At 41.2% G+C, this 15082-nt stretch overlaps 3 protein-coding genes across 3 annotated transcripts; 2 read left to right on the plus strand and 1 right to left on the minus strand.

Annotated features, from left to right (window-relative positions):
• Positions 1–2728: 2728 nt before the first annotated feature.
• Positions 2729–5262, minus strand: LOC129594620 (uncharacterized). The gene is made up of 4 exons (XM_055491369.1): positions 5254–5262; positions 3395–4306; positions 3141–3305; positions 2729–3065 (listed from the first exon to the last, which is right to left on the minus strand). Exons 2-4 carry the CDS (start codon positions 4286–4288, stop codon positions 2961–2963), a joined length of 1164 nt encoding a protein of 387 aa, XP_055347344.1. The 5' UTR covers positions 4289–4306; positions 5254–5262; the 3' UTR covers positions 2729–2960.
• A 115-nt stretch (positions 5263–5377) lies between these two features.
• Positions 5378–7097, plus strand: LOC129594621 (uncharacterized). The gene is made up of 3 exons (XM_055491371.1): positions 5378–5887; positions 6225–6518; positions 6725–7097. The coding sequence occupies exons 1-3, from the start codon at positions 5634–5636 to the stop codon at positions 6852–6854; spliced, it is 678 nt and encodes a 225-aa protein (XP_055347346.1). The 5' UTR covers positions 5378–5633; the 3' UTR covers positions 6855–7097.
• A 517-nt stretch (positions 7098–7614) lies between these two features.
• LOC129594668 (uncharacterized) lies at positions 7615–9394 on the plus strand. Its single transcript, XM_055491434.1, has 3 exons — positions 7615–8029; positions 8458–8760; positions 8995–9394. Exons 1-3 carry the CDS (start codon positions 7749–7751, stop codon positions 9122–9124), a joined length of 714 nt encoding a protein of 237 aa, XP_055347409.1. The 5' UTR covers positions 7615–7748; the 3' UTR covers positions 9125–9394.
• The last annotated feature ends 5688 nt before the right edge of the window (positions 9395–15082 follow it).

Genomic DNA, 15082 nt, shown 5'->3' on the forward strand with positions numbered 1-15082 from the left:
AAGATCAACTTTTCAACTTGTTTCTCGGTAATGTCAGCTCTCTTGCAGTAAAAAGAAGTTTCCAAACCAACCTCATCATAGACACACGTAGCACTTTCGTATCAAAAAATATTTACAGATAGATCAGAAAATAATGATAAATCAGTCCGTTGTGGAATGGGGAATAGGCGAATAGACACTATTACTAACTGCTGTTTTCAGACAACTGTCAACCATGTTACCACTAACTACGTTGCCATCGTATTGATAAAATCGACCGAAGCGAAGCGAAGGCTCTCTATGTTCAAGAAAACGGGACTTTAGTCGGTCACGTCGGTCACTTCTTGATGTTTTAAATAACTTCACAAAAGGGAAATTATTTATTAAGACCTATATTTATTGAACCCAAAAAAATAATAAGTGAAAATGGGAAGTTTAAAAAAAGATAAACCTCCTAAAGTGTTTATTTAATTTTGTTTACCGCTTCGCTTTGGTCTTTCGGTGCTAGCCAACAACGATGCACTTTCCTAGTAATTATACATCTAGATATATCGATATATCTAGAGTAAACCGAAATAAATGCTCTCAAAGCTAATGTATCAGATTAGCTTAGCCGAGCTACGGTAGTTGCCTTCTTTGTGAGCAAGGCTCATCAGCGCCGACGTACCCGGTATAACCCGATAAATAATATCAGCAAATGGATTCGACCGGTATCTGTATCCCTGTTGTTCTGTCGGCATGCACAGTCGTAGACTTTTAATATTGAAACTTGACACAAATGACGCATGTTCGTAATACGGTGCCCAAACTGTTTGCGCTTTACCGCATACACTAACAATCAGGGTGAGTGATTATTCTAATTTGCTTGACTGAGAATAAGCACGGTACATCTTTTATTAACAAAGAGCGAAAAAATCTTACTCATTGAAACGAACCTCACGAGAATTGCATGATGTGGCTCGACAGCATGTTAGCAAGCACTATGACCAGAGAGAATTGCAAATTTACGTCGAGGCCCACTCCAGGGAGTTATAAAAACTGCAAAAATAGGTATGCGTAGTACGAAGGATGACCTGCATTATTTTCCCTCTTTTAGTTTTCTCTTAGTATCAGTTGGGAGAGAGAAGAGGATAAACAACTGCTTGCTCGTTTTGCAGTTACCATTATGTCTCTGCACCATTGCCCCATTTTTACTTATTGAATACGCGTAATAAGGAGCCAATACTATCGTTTTTTCTTGTTTAAGAAAATTGCAATGACGTCTTAGAATGTATTATTGCGCAGGAAATTCTTAAAATACTACTAACTGCTTTAGGGTTTTGGAATCGGCCGTTGAGCAGGCTGCAGGAATTTCTGCAGTCGGTTCTCGACTATGTCGTGACGTCTGAATCTTCCTTCCAAGGACGATACAGACGGCACTGGAAGGACGATACAGACGGCACAACGGATTCGAGAACTCTTTTCACCGAAGACTCTTCTACGAGAGCTAATCTACTACAAGAGCTCCTCACGTCACAACCCCAGCGGCAACCCACGGGGTTATACAGATAGGTAGTCATTCTAATAGCTGCAGTGCTACAGTGGTGAGACTCGTTGTAAGTGCTACAGAAATTTTGAATTAACCGAATGTAAAATTGTTACAATTAAGACTTGGTATTTTGTGTAAGTGATTAAGTTGGCGTGATGTACCCTTACACTTACAATAAGAGTTTTCACCTGAAGCGACTCGGCATTATAATAATTATTGTAATATTTTGAAAACCACACGTACAGTACTGAGTACAGTACTGAATTGCGCTGACCTTGTAAGCTCGTACAACTACAGTAAGACGTGTTAATTCACTAATATAATAATTATTATGCATTTAGTACAGAAACATTTAAAAGCGTATTTGTTGACTGTGTACAACAATCGTACACTATGTGACAGAAATACAACCGCAAAATGTTTTAATGTAGTACGCGTTTGCGTTTCTGTAATTGATGTGCAATGGAATGAAATTATTTTGGAGTTAACACCCACACCTTATATCGCCATATCGATATATTTATATACAACTTGCGGATAGTGTGCGCTAGCTTTAAATTTAAGTGCGTTTAAGTAGTAATATTAATTATTATTTTGGTTGACTGTCAATCAATGGCTTTGTAAATTTTTCAGAATTTATTTAGTGGACAATTAACTGACTGGTTTCCACAGAATATTTTAAAGGATGGTCGCGTCAGCTTATTTAACTTTATCAAGCCTCAGTTGTATGTACCATATTGTAGCCTCAAATTGAACAAAGCTCTGTTTGAATGGATTACCGTACTGTGCAAACTGAATCTTGTCTCTGACAGTGTCATCTGATTAATTAAATACCAGGGATTTAAACGTGGCCGTTTTCGAAAGAACTAGCCGAAAAAAGCAATAGAGAAGTACAGCTGTGTTTTTGTAAATAGCGGTAAATCGGTAATGGCAGGAATTTCGATAGTAATAAAGACTAAAGATTGCACTGAAAAAAATATTTCCGAAGCTGCTCTGCATTCGCACAAGGAGCTTTCTTTGATACTTGTTTCAAACAAATCATGACATTCTCTTCTGGCATTACAATAATAAAATCCGTATACGGAAACGGTAACAGTTAGCAGTTATATCATTTCCGTGGAACCAGAGATATGTGTAACTGTGAATGTATAATTTCACTGGCGCTTTCTTTTGACTGGGCCCTGGCAAACGCTTTTGGTGTGTAACGGTAACAATAATCAGTCGAGATCTGCTTTGTTTTTATCACAACCGGTTAACTGTTCATACAATTTAGAAAACACCATAAAACTATGACAAATAAATCTCGCTCAGTTCATCAGCTCTTTCCATAGTGCCCATCACTGACGCTGCATTCCCCAGTTGTATTTCTCTTGACAGACGCTGTCCGCGGCTGTCGTACAAACTGTCGCAGTAATCAGTTTATATCTAGAGTAGGTTTATGCACAGGATCAGTTTACGGGAACTTCGTTGTACAGTTGCATGGGAGCATGTAATGGCGATCATCTTTAGAATTCATCTCATACAGCACCAAAACATACGTAATGAGAATGCCGGACACCTGAAAGGGAATAACCACCTGATATTGTTATTTCCGCCGCGCCATTCCGCAATTTTTGAAAGTCGAAACCGTTACCGACAGAATTAGCTCAGTGTTCAGTGTGAAGATATTTCCAGCTGTGAACACAACAGGACAATCGTGTATACGGCGCATTGTTCTGTTTATCAGCACTTCTAGCCCATCGATTTTGCTGCCAAGCTCTTCCGACATGGTCCTTAGAATCACCACAACCGAATGTGCCTACAAAAAAGTGCATTCGTAATAGACAGTACCAGTCACCAAGTCCAATAAAAAAAGCTTTATTTTCCCTTGAAGAAGGTTCTGCTTACCTGCGTGTGCGTATAAGCCGCTGCAGTAATTCTTTGAATCAGTAAGAACAAATTAGCCAACGCCATGAGTGAGCAGAGCAATAGATCAGTTGTATTGTTGGTGAACATGTATCCAATTTTTGACGGCGTCACACCGATCACTATATCAACCAGGATAACTACTAGAAGGACCTCCAAAATCAAGCTGACGAGACTGGAGGGGGCATAAATGGTATCCAGACGCCGAACAATGTCCGACAACGCCAGATGTTCATGTCGACCTTTAGTAATTCCCGCTGTCAGTTCCTGGAAATCAATTCTATCGGTTTTGTACATTCGATAATGCGCTTCATATTCGTATCCAATCTGCCTGAAGGCTGAGCCTAAGGTTACAGCGAGAATGACAAACGACCCCGAAAACGCTAAAGCCACAGCACTGATCCCGTGCAACAGGGCAGTTTGGAGAACGAGTCCGTATACGGAGTAAAATTCAAAGCCGAAAATGACTTCTTTTTGATACCAAACATTCTGATACCGCTGTACCGTGATGTACGTTAATATAACGAGGAATCCATTAAAGCAGACAGTATACCATACACAGCAGCATCTCAGCGTGCGCACAACAAGCGGCACACTTTCGACTCGTCGGCGCAGTTCATCCATGATAGCCGGCAAATGCTTGCTACGCAAAGAAAACACAGATCCGTAGATAGTGACTAGGACTTCGGTTAGAATAAACAAACCAGCTACAAGGGCCAGCGGAATTTTCGGTTCGTCGGTGGTATTCCAAGTGTGCGAGTACATCAGAAGGTCTGCAGTTAGGGCGCATAGCGACAGTGTGACCAAGAAAATTCTGGAGACAATCGAATATGGCAGCAGTTTTGTTCCGGCATTAGTTTCCTGCCAAGGACACATTCCGTATACACGTAAGCACTGCAAAAAGAAATGTGAACATTTAGCAAACATTTTGCAAATTACTACTAGAGAACAATCATTTTAAGTAACGTTGAACCGCGTTTGTTTGCAGATTTTTGCGTCGGCTGAACCGAAGTCTCAGATGAGCGTCGGTGGCTAACGCTACTACATTTTATATTAGCTGATTGGTCGACGTCTTTTCAAGTCCACGTCTCTACAAAAGTCATATGATTGGACAAAGTGAGCGCGTACACAGCTGGCCGGAGTGTGTACATGTCGTTTAATGCAACATTAGATCATCAATAGATCGCGTTTCTGACGTGGACTGGGCTTGGAGTTTGTTGGTAATGACACCGTCATGCAGAATACTTCCAGATATCCCTCTGAATGCATACACTTCAACAATTGCACTGTTCAAATTTCTCAGCCGGTTAGAAATTTCACTGCATTTGGTTACTCGTTTTGCTTGTACTTTGTATAAATTTGTGGCCGTAGGAAGTGAAATACAAAGAAATCTCCATCACGCATGTTAATATTGCGTGCGATCAATCATAAGCAGTGGAACTGGAGTGCAGTTTGGAGTTAACACCGACGGGCAACGCCCGATAAAATAGCGTTTCTGGTCAGATGAGGGGTGTGACAACCCACAATAAAAGTCCTAAAGTAAAGTATAAACTAATTTCTGGTGACAACCCTTCTAAAACTAATTTTGATTCTCGGTTTTGAATGATTAATTAAAAGTCCCCAGTATCCCTCCATATGCCTATTAGAACGGCGTTTCCGTCCGATTTTAATCTAAAATGCGATAACAGTTGCTTTACGTGTGACAACTGACAAGGTTTATTTTAAAATGGCTCTTACAACTCTGCCTTTTACACAAGTAAAACGAATGGCGCACTTATTGAATATACTGCCTACCGGAACTACGGCAAGCAAAATTTTTGCAGCACTTACTTAGTACGTACCTGCAACGCTGAAAGATGTTGCTGCAAGGTACGATACCATCGCCGCCTTCCCGATTCAGTGATTATAGTCTTAAACGATCAGATCTATTTTGATACTGTTTGCTGGCTACTGGCCACTGGGAACGTGAAAACGCTGTGTCTCTGATTTTGCGTTCAAGTTACCCTTTGCATTCCCAGGTAAAGCGTGGCTGTTATTGCCACACTGGCGTTTGTGGCACTGGGTAAACTTTGCACTAAGTAGCGGCAAACTGATATAAAACAAGCCGGTCACAAACGTGGCGCTTAATACAGAAGCCGCAAACTCTCAGACTTTTACATTAAACCTTTTCTACTTTATTACTGATACTTCGCGCTTTTCCGCGCGCCACAAATTGCCGAAGATGTTGCGGATTCTCTGTGCGGTAGCTTTTCTCTGCGGAGCCGTGTATTCTCAGCTGACGATGCCGGGTCTAACCGGACTAAATTTTGGAGAAAATTGTGCGACAGAAGATCGGTTAGCGTTCTTCCAGTGCTCCGCGGAAATTCAGATGCAAAATATGACCAAGGCTCAAGTATTCCAACAGACCGTCCAAATCTTTCAGACCGGCATGTTCACTGAAGAGCAGGCGAAGGAGATTGCCGATGCTTTTTGCAGGTACGCAAAGATTATATGGATGAACATAGAGTAGGCTTTGGATACCAATATTTTCAAGCTTCAGGTTAAATTATTGCTGTATGATTTTGATTCTTTCGTAATCGTATTGACATCGACATTTGTAAATCACGACCTAATAATGCGGATGTATGTACACTGTGTAATACGTGTGTCGTCGCAAGTACACTGCACGTTGTATGCACATATTGCAAGTTAACCTGTTCTCAGAACATCAAAACTTTAGAATTATTGGTTTTTGGATTATTTACAAATTTTAATTGCTTGTCTTACATCACATCACCATGCACTGATGATTGACCGTACTTTTTTGTTGTAGCCTTGCAAACGCTTCGAGCGCATGCTTGCGTGCAGCTCGCTGTGGCTCAGGTCCGGTGATAATACCGCCTTCCCAACTGGATGAAAATGTGCTGCAGATGTGTTCTTCTCCCAATCGCTACAAGCACTTTACAGAGATTGCGCGTTGCAATAAACGACTTTTCATTGACTTCGCCTTCGTGAGTGATCCTCAGCTGGCAAACATTCATGTCATAATGTCCAACATTACGATGACTTCTACGAGTAACGACACGCCAAGCTTGCTTCCTCAACGCTTCCTCACCATCATATGCCGGTATGCTTCTCAACTGAAGGGATGTTCCCACATTTTTATAACAATTTCATCGCACGCTATTTTTGGTTTGGTAATACAGCTTGAATGCGGAAAATCCGTATAAGCAAACTGTTAATGTCGCTCTCTAGCAGGCTCTTTAAATGGCATTGTCCTTGCGCTTTATCCTATATAAATATTTTGCTAAAATACCGTATTGTTTTTTGCAGATTGTTCAACCGCTTAAGAGAGTTAGTTCCTTCGGAGAGGGTTACTGCTACTTGCGGTGCCGATGCCCAGACGGCTTTCACCGAATTAACTGGCCACATTCGCAAGACGTTTCAGTGCCAGAGTCGATAGCGGATAAAACTACTAAGATATGAAATAATTATGCAAGCGCAAGCAGGCCGAATTACAGCTGTTCTTTAAATGTCAAACTTAAAAATGCGCTTTTTGCGCCTTCATGCGAAGTGCTGACGATCTGCTTCATTTTATTTCTATCAATCTATAGCTCGCGTGAAGGTCACAGTATCCACTAAATCAACTTTATTTTTTGCGTGTTGTTTCATGCAAGACAGAATGAATTCGCGTTGACCAAGCAAAAGCAAATCCACAATGTGATTTCTGGTATACCGACTTTAGGTTGGAACTTTTTGAATCGAATTTTCTTCTCGGTTATGTGTTAGTTATTAAAACTTTAAAAGCCTGAAGCAGTTTTCTATACGGCTATCACGAAAGTGTTCGCCACGCTAAAATCTATGAATTCTGTCCAGTTGCTTTTTAATTTTTAGAAAGCAATAGCACATGTTCGTGGTTGTTGAATTTGAATATGTTGACTCAGCAGAATTTGCGCAGCAATGCAGACATATTTTCCTGCGTGGTACGATACCATCGTCGCCTTCCTGAGTTGATGATTATAATCTTAAACGATAAGATCTATTCTCCTTTTGGTCGCTGAATTTCTGGCGACTGGGATGGGGAACACGCTGCGTGCGAATGTTGCTTTCATGTTACTCACTGCATTTCCAGGTAAAGAGTGTAAAGTTCGCCCAATTTTATGCCAAGGAACTACCCATGTGGTTAACACTTAACACAGCACTGAAGTCGCAACAAACCGAATACAACAAGCCACTAAAGCCAGTCACAAAGCGGCAATACCGTATGCTATAAAAGCCTTAAACACTTCAGCTTTCACATTGACAGCTTAGGTATGTTAATTTAATATTAGCCCGGGTGTGCCACAACTTTTTAAAAATGTTGCGGGTTCTTTGTGCGATTGCTTTGCTCTGCGGAGCCGTGTATCCTCAGCTGACGATCCTGGGCCTGCCATGGCTATCCCAAGCGTTTGGGCCGAATTGTACGGATGACGATCAGATGGCGCTCTTTCGATGCTCCACGGATCTTTATACGGATCTTCATATGCAAAATCAGACCATGCAGAACCCGGAAGTCCAAAAAGCCGTAGAAACCGTCATAAGCGGCAATATCACTATCACCGAAGAGCAAGCAAAGTTCATTGTTGATGCTCATTGCCGGTACGCTCAGATTATGCAGATTGCAGATGCAATTTAGAGTAGCTTTTCAGGTTTAAGGTTTAAGCTTTAGAAAATGACAATAAGTAATCTTTACGTGAGTGACACCGAAAACGAAATACTAACTGCCCGTAGGTTACATGTTAAACCATTGTTAGAAATACAATTTTGATTCTTTCGGGATCGTAATACTCGTAATGCCGAAATTTCTAGGTGACGCCATAGTAATGATGATGCACAATCCAGTTGCTTTGCCGCAATTACAGTTCGCTTTGAATATACTGGTATGTTAATTTACGCTTATAACTTGGAATCTGGTTTTTTGAGATTGTCCAGAGGTTTTACTCGTAACTGGCTGCTTGGCATCGAGTTTGTAACATGCACTGAAGACGGTGATTGATCATTGACCAAACGAAGTCTTTTTGTTGTAGTCTTCTAAACGGTTCAAGCGCATGCTTTCGTGCTGCTCCCGATCGCTGCGTCTTAAGTCCGTCGATGACGTGGTCGTTCCAGCTGAACGAGAAAGTGCTGAAATTGTGTTCTACTTCCAATCGCTACAAGCTCTTCACCGAGAGTGTGCGTTGCAATAAGAAACTGGATATTTTCAGCATCATCGCGAGTGATCCTCAGCTGCCACTTATTGGTGCAGAAATCTCCAGTCTTATGATGCCATCTACGAGTATCGAGGACATCTCAAACTCGTTCCCTCAACGCTTCACCACCGTCATTTGCCGGTATAGTCCTTAACTGAGTTCCATATTATTTTTTTATCAACAAATCTAAGTTTATAAATAATTTAATCACATGCTGTTTTCGGTTTGGAAATGCCGGTTTCGATACGAAACAACCATACAAGTAATCTTAATTTGGTCTTGGAATAGGTTTTTTAATTTAAATGGCATTTTCCAAGAACTTTGTCGTATGCAATAGGTTTTATTTTGATACTACAGATATGCTGTTCTTTGCAGATTGCTCAATCGTTTTGAAGAAATTGTACTTTTGGAGAAAGTAAATGCTACTTGCGGCGCCGATGCAAAAATGGCCTACACCGAATTAACTGCCCACATTCGCAATATGTTTCAATGCCAGGGTCGATAGCGGAAAAGCTTCACACAAAATCATGAAATACTAAGTACTCGTACTACTACGGTACACAAGCTCATTCAAATGTCTGCCCGAATCATCCTCCCGCTGTTTCAAACATGACATGGCAAAACTGACGGATACTGTTGTTCCGCTCTCCGGATATTCCTTCTTTCCATCAGTTCTGCTGTTTGCGTGAAGGTGTATCGCTGTATCAGTTTGTTTGCATACGCTAGTAGTATTGCTTGAACCAATAAATTCACAATGGATAAACAAACAAAAAAAGCCGATTCCTGCGCCCCTCACTAAAAACAAAGGGAACGGTGAACGAAAAAAATTCAAAGAGTCTAATCTAAACTTCATCGAAGATTTTCGGAAATACTCGTACGTATTGAATCTACTAATCAAACAGTGCTGCGAAAGACAGCAAGAAAATCAAAACTCTATCATGGAACAGAAGATACCCGTTTACGGTTTGAAACAGATTTTTTCATTGAACGATTTTCATTATGATTTACAATTTTTGCGTAAATATTCAACATTTGGCTACCTAAACTTATCGTTGGAATTTATGGGATATACGGTAAATCGCAGTAAATACGGCACAATAATGTCAGACACAAGAAGGAAAGCCGCCTGTCAGATTTATTTTGTTTAACAACTGTACAGGTAACTGAGGTTATTGAACATATTACATAGGTATGAGCTCCCTTACAGGCTTGAGGTCTCTATTGAATGCTAAAGTACAATAATATGTGCGAGTAGTTTCAAAATTCCGAACAATACTTTTCATACAAAAATCCCATCAGAAGATAACGTAGTGTTATATCTGAAAACATCCATTCGCGGATCGCAATTAATTAGCTGTGACAAGGTACTGTGTTACAGCGAACATTGCAAAACTAAACGCGAATATTTGTCGAACATTTTGCTAAATCACAGGGTTATGACCGTTCAGAGAATGCTGAACCGTTTTTTGCCTGCAAAGGAATACCGACTGCATCTACCCAATCCAAAGTCTACTAGACAAGGAGCAGCTGCTGAAACACTTCAGTAGTGTTTCTGCAGTGTGGATTAACTGCAAGCTGGCCATCGTCCTTTTAAATCTAACTTCGAAAAGTCTGCTTGTATGCAGCCTGATTTTATGGATTACCTAATATATGTAACTGCAAAAAGAAGCATTAGATTGTCAAAGCCTCTCAGTTTTGACGTGGATTATGCTGCCACTTTTGTACTTTTGTTGACACACAATTGAAGCGTATTTTAATGGTTCCGCGCCATGAAAGATACGTTTTCCCTATGTTTACTTATATATTTAGACGTTTACATTTCCTCTGTCATCCAGAAACAGTGTTCTATTTAGAAGAGATCCGAAACAGCAAGGCGAGCAACTGACAGTTGTGCTACAAATGTGCTAATTGACTTATAAAACGCTGTAACCATGGAGAGGAATATCGTCAGCTAACGATGGCAAAACTGATGAATCAACTAGTAATCTGCTGAACTCGAAAAGAAAATAATAACCTTTAATTTAGATTCAACTAATCTAAAAACAGCAGTAAGACGTGCATTTTTGTAGCCTGCAAGGCATTGCATTCTAATACTGTGACTTTTGATTGCGCTGCCTCGGTCAAACTGTTTCCTGCTTTCTTAGAGGACTGTACTCTTTAGCAACATCAAGTCGGTTGCATCTAGGTGGTCACGTTGGGGTGATGCACCACAAATTTCAGACGACGCACTGCTTTCTCGGTTTCGAAGCAGTTGGTTGGTGGGTTACGCACTGCAAATTGTAACTGACAAGAATGCATGTAAACCCACGATCATTGTCCATGCATTTATGTACGACGTTGTACGTATTAAACGAAATCAGCGCCACCTCCTAGCCCTTCGCATCTTACAACTACCTCCCATGATATAAATACGAGTATAAAATGAGGAATCACGGAAAGTTACTACATAAAAAAGTTTCTTTTAGTGGCTCAAGAAGATTTTTTAGGATGGCGATAAAATATGCACATGCGTTGGTACGCGATGCATAATTTTTGATCGCGATTAGAGTTTGTCACGCGCTTCATGATCTGGACCGGATCCTCCTCGAGATCATCGTCAGTAAAAAGAGCGTAATATGTGTCGATATGGTCTATAGGCTATGGATAGACCCGCGAATTGTAATCAGATATTATGGCATGACACTGTGCTTCGATCACTTCCGGTGTATGCATTATCAACAGCCGTCGCATAATTCTAAAAATATTCCAAAGCACTTGTACTAACGAGAATTCTGCTTGGAATTACCATGTGTGCATTATGCAGGACGATGTGTGTATGAATAAAACGGCCTTTAGTACAAGCAGCGATGTAGATTAAGCATCATCAAGGTACATAATTCGTATCCATAGTATTGGTAGCGGTACAAAATAATGACCGTGACAGTGATATACTCGTCTTCTTTGTGGCCGTGGTGCTGGTAATGGTCCATTCCTTCGATCGACTTTTTTCAGCAATCGACTACTTACTTGCGCTATTCAGATATATTGTGACCTGCGGGAAACTGATCACCATGGTATCTCCATTCTCACAAGGTACACGAATCGTACAAATCATTACAGTAAACAGACCCTACAAGCTCATTTTCAAACCGTCAGAAAGCTGTAAGCGGGATACAGTGAAACCCCTCGTAACGTACACCCTTTTATAACGTTCACCCCTTTATCATGTGCATACGGCTGGGAACCGGACTGTCCGGCATATTATAACAAAAAGGGGCCGTTCTCTTTATAACGTTCACCCCTCTACAAGTATAACGTACACCTATCATGGAACGGCATACCAATTTTAAGGTACATTTAACCCCTGCGTTACGTACAGCTGGCTAAGAACGAGAAACAACAATTTCAAAGAAAGCTTCGGCTTCTAGTTTTAAGTCTGCCCAATGCCGGATCATGCGATGCAAAACAGCGAAACGATAAAAAACAACATTTACGTACGTAGTTGGGAACTTAACCTGTCAGTTACCGTACTGTAGCTGTTTAAAAATAGACGCAAAAAGAAAGCATCAGTTTTTTATTGGAGAAAATGCTCGAAAACATTAACGCCGTCAAGTTAGAGAAGTTATTTTACATTCCAAAACATACACGGCGCCGCCTCGGGTTGCTACACACAAATATATACCTACCCCTGGGGGGGGCGCTATTATTCAACCCTAGGGGCAGTGCCTCTACCTAACGTACACCCCTTTGTAACGTTCAGGAAGCAAGGAACGGAGGGTGTACGTAGTAGAGAAGTTTCACTGTATTTCAGAAACGTGGTCTTGACTCTTGAGCCATTCAAAGGGTTCCGGCACGTCACGATACTGTCCGTTAATGCCACTGCGGTGTGAGGTAGACAGTTGTAGACAAGTGAAACAGATTGTGTGATTTACGCCAGTGCATCCAGCGTAGAGTAGATACGTTATTGTACGCTATTTACTGCGTCACGATTACATCGGTCTACAGGTTCAAAACGGGCTTGTACTGTAGCCGCCCGCACAAGTTGCCCCACAGAGTGAGGTATACGGATATTTGGCCTCACATTGCTCGCTGTTCAGCGCAGTGTGTGCAGGGAGAAGGCAGCGGCCGGATCTGCCAATGGAGCAACTTGTGCGGGCGGCTACAGTACTTTGATTTTAACTTTACACATACATGTATACAGTAAAACCTCTCTATAAAATACAGGCACGGTTCCACCAGTTTCGTATTTTATAACGGGGTGTATTTTATAAAGGGAAACTGCCCCCAGGGGCACTAATTACATTTAGGGGGCGGGGGCGACAGCCGAGCAGTATTTTATTACTGTACATAGTTGATAACAATAAGACAGTATGCAACAAGTACAAAACAAATGCAAATCACATCCACTGCTGTCCGAAAAACGATCTAGAGTGACTTGAGTTCTGCTCGCTGTTCTCTCCGCTTTCTAAAAAGCATTGCCGACGCTACAACCATGAACGCAATCAACGCTCACGTTGCTCGCTATATTCGACGGTTTTGTGACTGCATTAAACTACATCCGGGTAACTGAATGCAACTGTATTTAACCGGAGCTGAATGTTATGCGGAGGTTCTCTACACCGGTAAAACTACATTCGGTTCCGCGAAAGGTGTATGTAACTCTTATAAAGAGGTGAATGCTATAAAGAGAATCCCCCCTATGTTATAACATGCGAGCCAATCCGGTTCCTTAAAGGTTGTATGTTATAAAGAAGTGTATTTAATAAAGAAGTGTATTTTAAGAGAGGTTTCACTGTATGCGCAATTCACAAATTACAAATACAGTTTCCCTTTATAAAATACACCCCGTTATAAAATACGAAACTGATGGAACCGTGCCTGTATTTTATAGAGAGGTTTTACTGTACTTATCTCGCACCGTTCAAGATTGGAGTTCTAATAGCGTGTGTTTTGTGACTGGCTCATGGTCCGAGTTTTTGAAGGGATTACTTGTGACTGGCCCATGTTATGCGTGAAAGTCAAAAACAAAATTGAAGATTTCGTAAAACATTTGTTTCGACAATTTTGTGCCTTCCGAAAACTGGAATACTTCCGTGGTCAATTGTCTAAATAGGTAGCAGAAGTGATCGAACAAATGAAGTGGAAATATTGCTGTTGGTGGTAGAGGAGGTACCCGTATTTTAGCCAAACATTTTGTGCCGATTGCCATTAATCGCCCTAGGATTCTGATAAATTTTGTCTTACCGACACGGAGCGCTGATGACGTCAACAGCGTGATAAGCTTCCCGTATATCTTCCTCTGGACCGTTGTCCAGGCCCACTGGAAAATACAGCTTTAACATGCATCGCACAATTTCCGTCAGGACTAACTTGTGGCTGCTGTTCGCGCACAATTCTTTGTAAGCATTTTGCGGTACAGATGTATTTCAGTGTCATCGTATGGTCTAATTATGTAACACCGTTTGGGAATGCACTCGCCGACAGCTTCCATCAGTCTGCAGCATAGTGGATCAGTTTGAAACCTTTAACGGTTTAACCATAGCGTCAACTGTCAATACACTAAATCGTATGCTTACTTGCACACTGCATCAACCACTGGTTCGGGGTCAACAGTTTCCGGTCCCTTTGGGCTATTTGTAAAAAGCGATAATATGGCATCGTAGAGCGACGGTCCCGACTCTAATTTCGCATTACTTAATGCAGCGCATTCGTCATAGTTTTGAATACCAAGCTCCTGACAATTCGACGATAAGTGTGGACAATGGTACTCGCGGGACAGAGAACGACAATGCACAAGCTTAACAGAGCGGGAACCACTCTTGCCATTGCATTGGCTACAGAGAGCACTAACGACAACTACTGTAACTGGTGATTGCTGGACCTTTTGTAACACTTACACAGAACGGTATTTCGTCGTTCGTTTTCCATATATGAATTGGACAAATTTCCAGTGCAATCATTCTTTACCGACCTGAGCTGATAGCGCCTGCGACGGCTGCGAGTGGGTATCAGCTTTAATTTCAAACCAGTCAGATATTTGGAGAATAAGTACGTTTAAACCACAAGCTTTGTAAAGTTTGGCTTTTCCCGTTCTAAAGCTTCTTTATACCGGTAGAACAGCGTATAATTTCAAATTCCAAGGCATATCTTGCATACAGTAAACCCATCAATATCAAGCGCTGTCATATATATCAAAAACAGTTTCACGCATGGAGTAACTAATTAGCTTTAACGAAGTATAATACTGTACGGCCGAAAGACAGTACGTGTACTAGAACGGTTAGTGAAAAACAGGATAAGAATTACGAACAGAAGAGTCATGGCGATGACGTTAACCGTGAATGTCAGCAGCATTTGTTTACGGGCATGTTGTTGTACAGTTGCAGTGGAACATGGCATGGTGATCGTCTTTAGAATTCATCTCATAAAGCACCAAAACGTACGTAATAAGAATACCGGACACCTGAAAAGCTTTGATGAGATT

This window comes from Paramacrobiotus metropolitanus, unplaced genomic scaffold (genome assembly GCF_019649055.1).
Source record: "Paramacrobiotus metropolitanus isolate TYO unplaced genomic scaffold, Prichtersi_v1.0 Parri_scaffold0000070, whole genome shotgun sequence".
NCBI lineage: Eukaryota > Metazoa > Tardigrada > Eutardigrada > Parachela > Macrobiotidae > Paramacrobiotus > Paramacrobiotus metropolitanus.

Excerpts from the sequence above, each read along its gene's own strand:
- LOC129594621 (XM_055491371.1), top strand. The coding sequence starts at position 5,634 with ATGTTGCGGATTCTCTGTGCGGTAGCTTTTCTCTGCGGAGCCGTGTAT. Across the intron at positions 5,888-6,224 it reads ATTGCCGATGCTTTTTGCAG|CCTTGCAAACGCTTCGAGCG; the intron begins GTACGCAAAGAT and ends TTTTTGTTGTAG. Across the intron at positions 6,519-6,724 it reads TTCCTCACCATCATATGCCG|ATTGTTCAACCGCTTAAGAG; the intron begins GTATGCTTCTCA and ends TGTTTTTTGCAG.
- LOC129594668 (XM_055491434.1), top strand. The coding sequence starts at position 7,749 with ATGTTGCGGGTTCTTTGTGCGATTGCTTTGCTCTGCGGAGCCGTGTAT. Across the intron at positions 8,030-8,457 it reads ATTGTTGATGCTCATTGCCG|TCTTCTAAACGGTTCAAGCG; the intron begins GTACGCTCAGAT and ends TTTTTGTTGTAG. Across the intron at positions 8,761-8,994 it reads TTCACCACCGTCATTTGCCG|ATTGCTCAATCGTTTTGAAG; the intron begins GTATAGTCCTTA and ends TGTTCTTTGCAG.
- LOC129594620 (XM_055491369.1), bottom strand. The coding sequence starts at position 4,288 with ATGTGTCCTTGGCAGGAAACTAATGCCGGAACAAAACTGCTGCCATAT. Across the intron at positions 3,306-3,394 it reads CGGCTTATACGCACACGCAG|GCACATTCGGTTGTGGTGAT; the intron begins GTAAGCAGAACC and ends ACTTTTTTGTAG. Across the intron at positions 3,066-3,140 it reads ACACTGAGCTAATTCTGTCG|GTGTCCGGCATTCTCATTAC; the intron begins GTAACGGTTTCG and ends ATTCCCTTTCAG.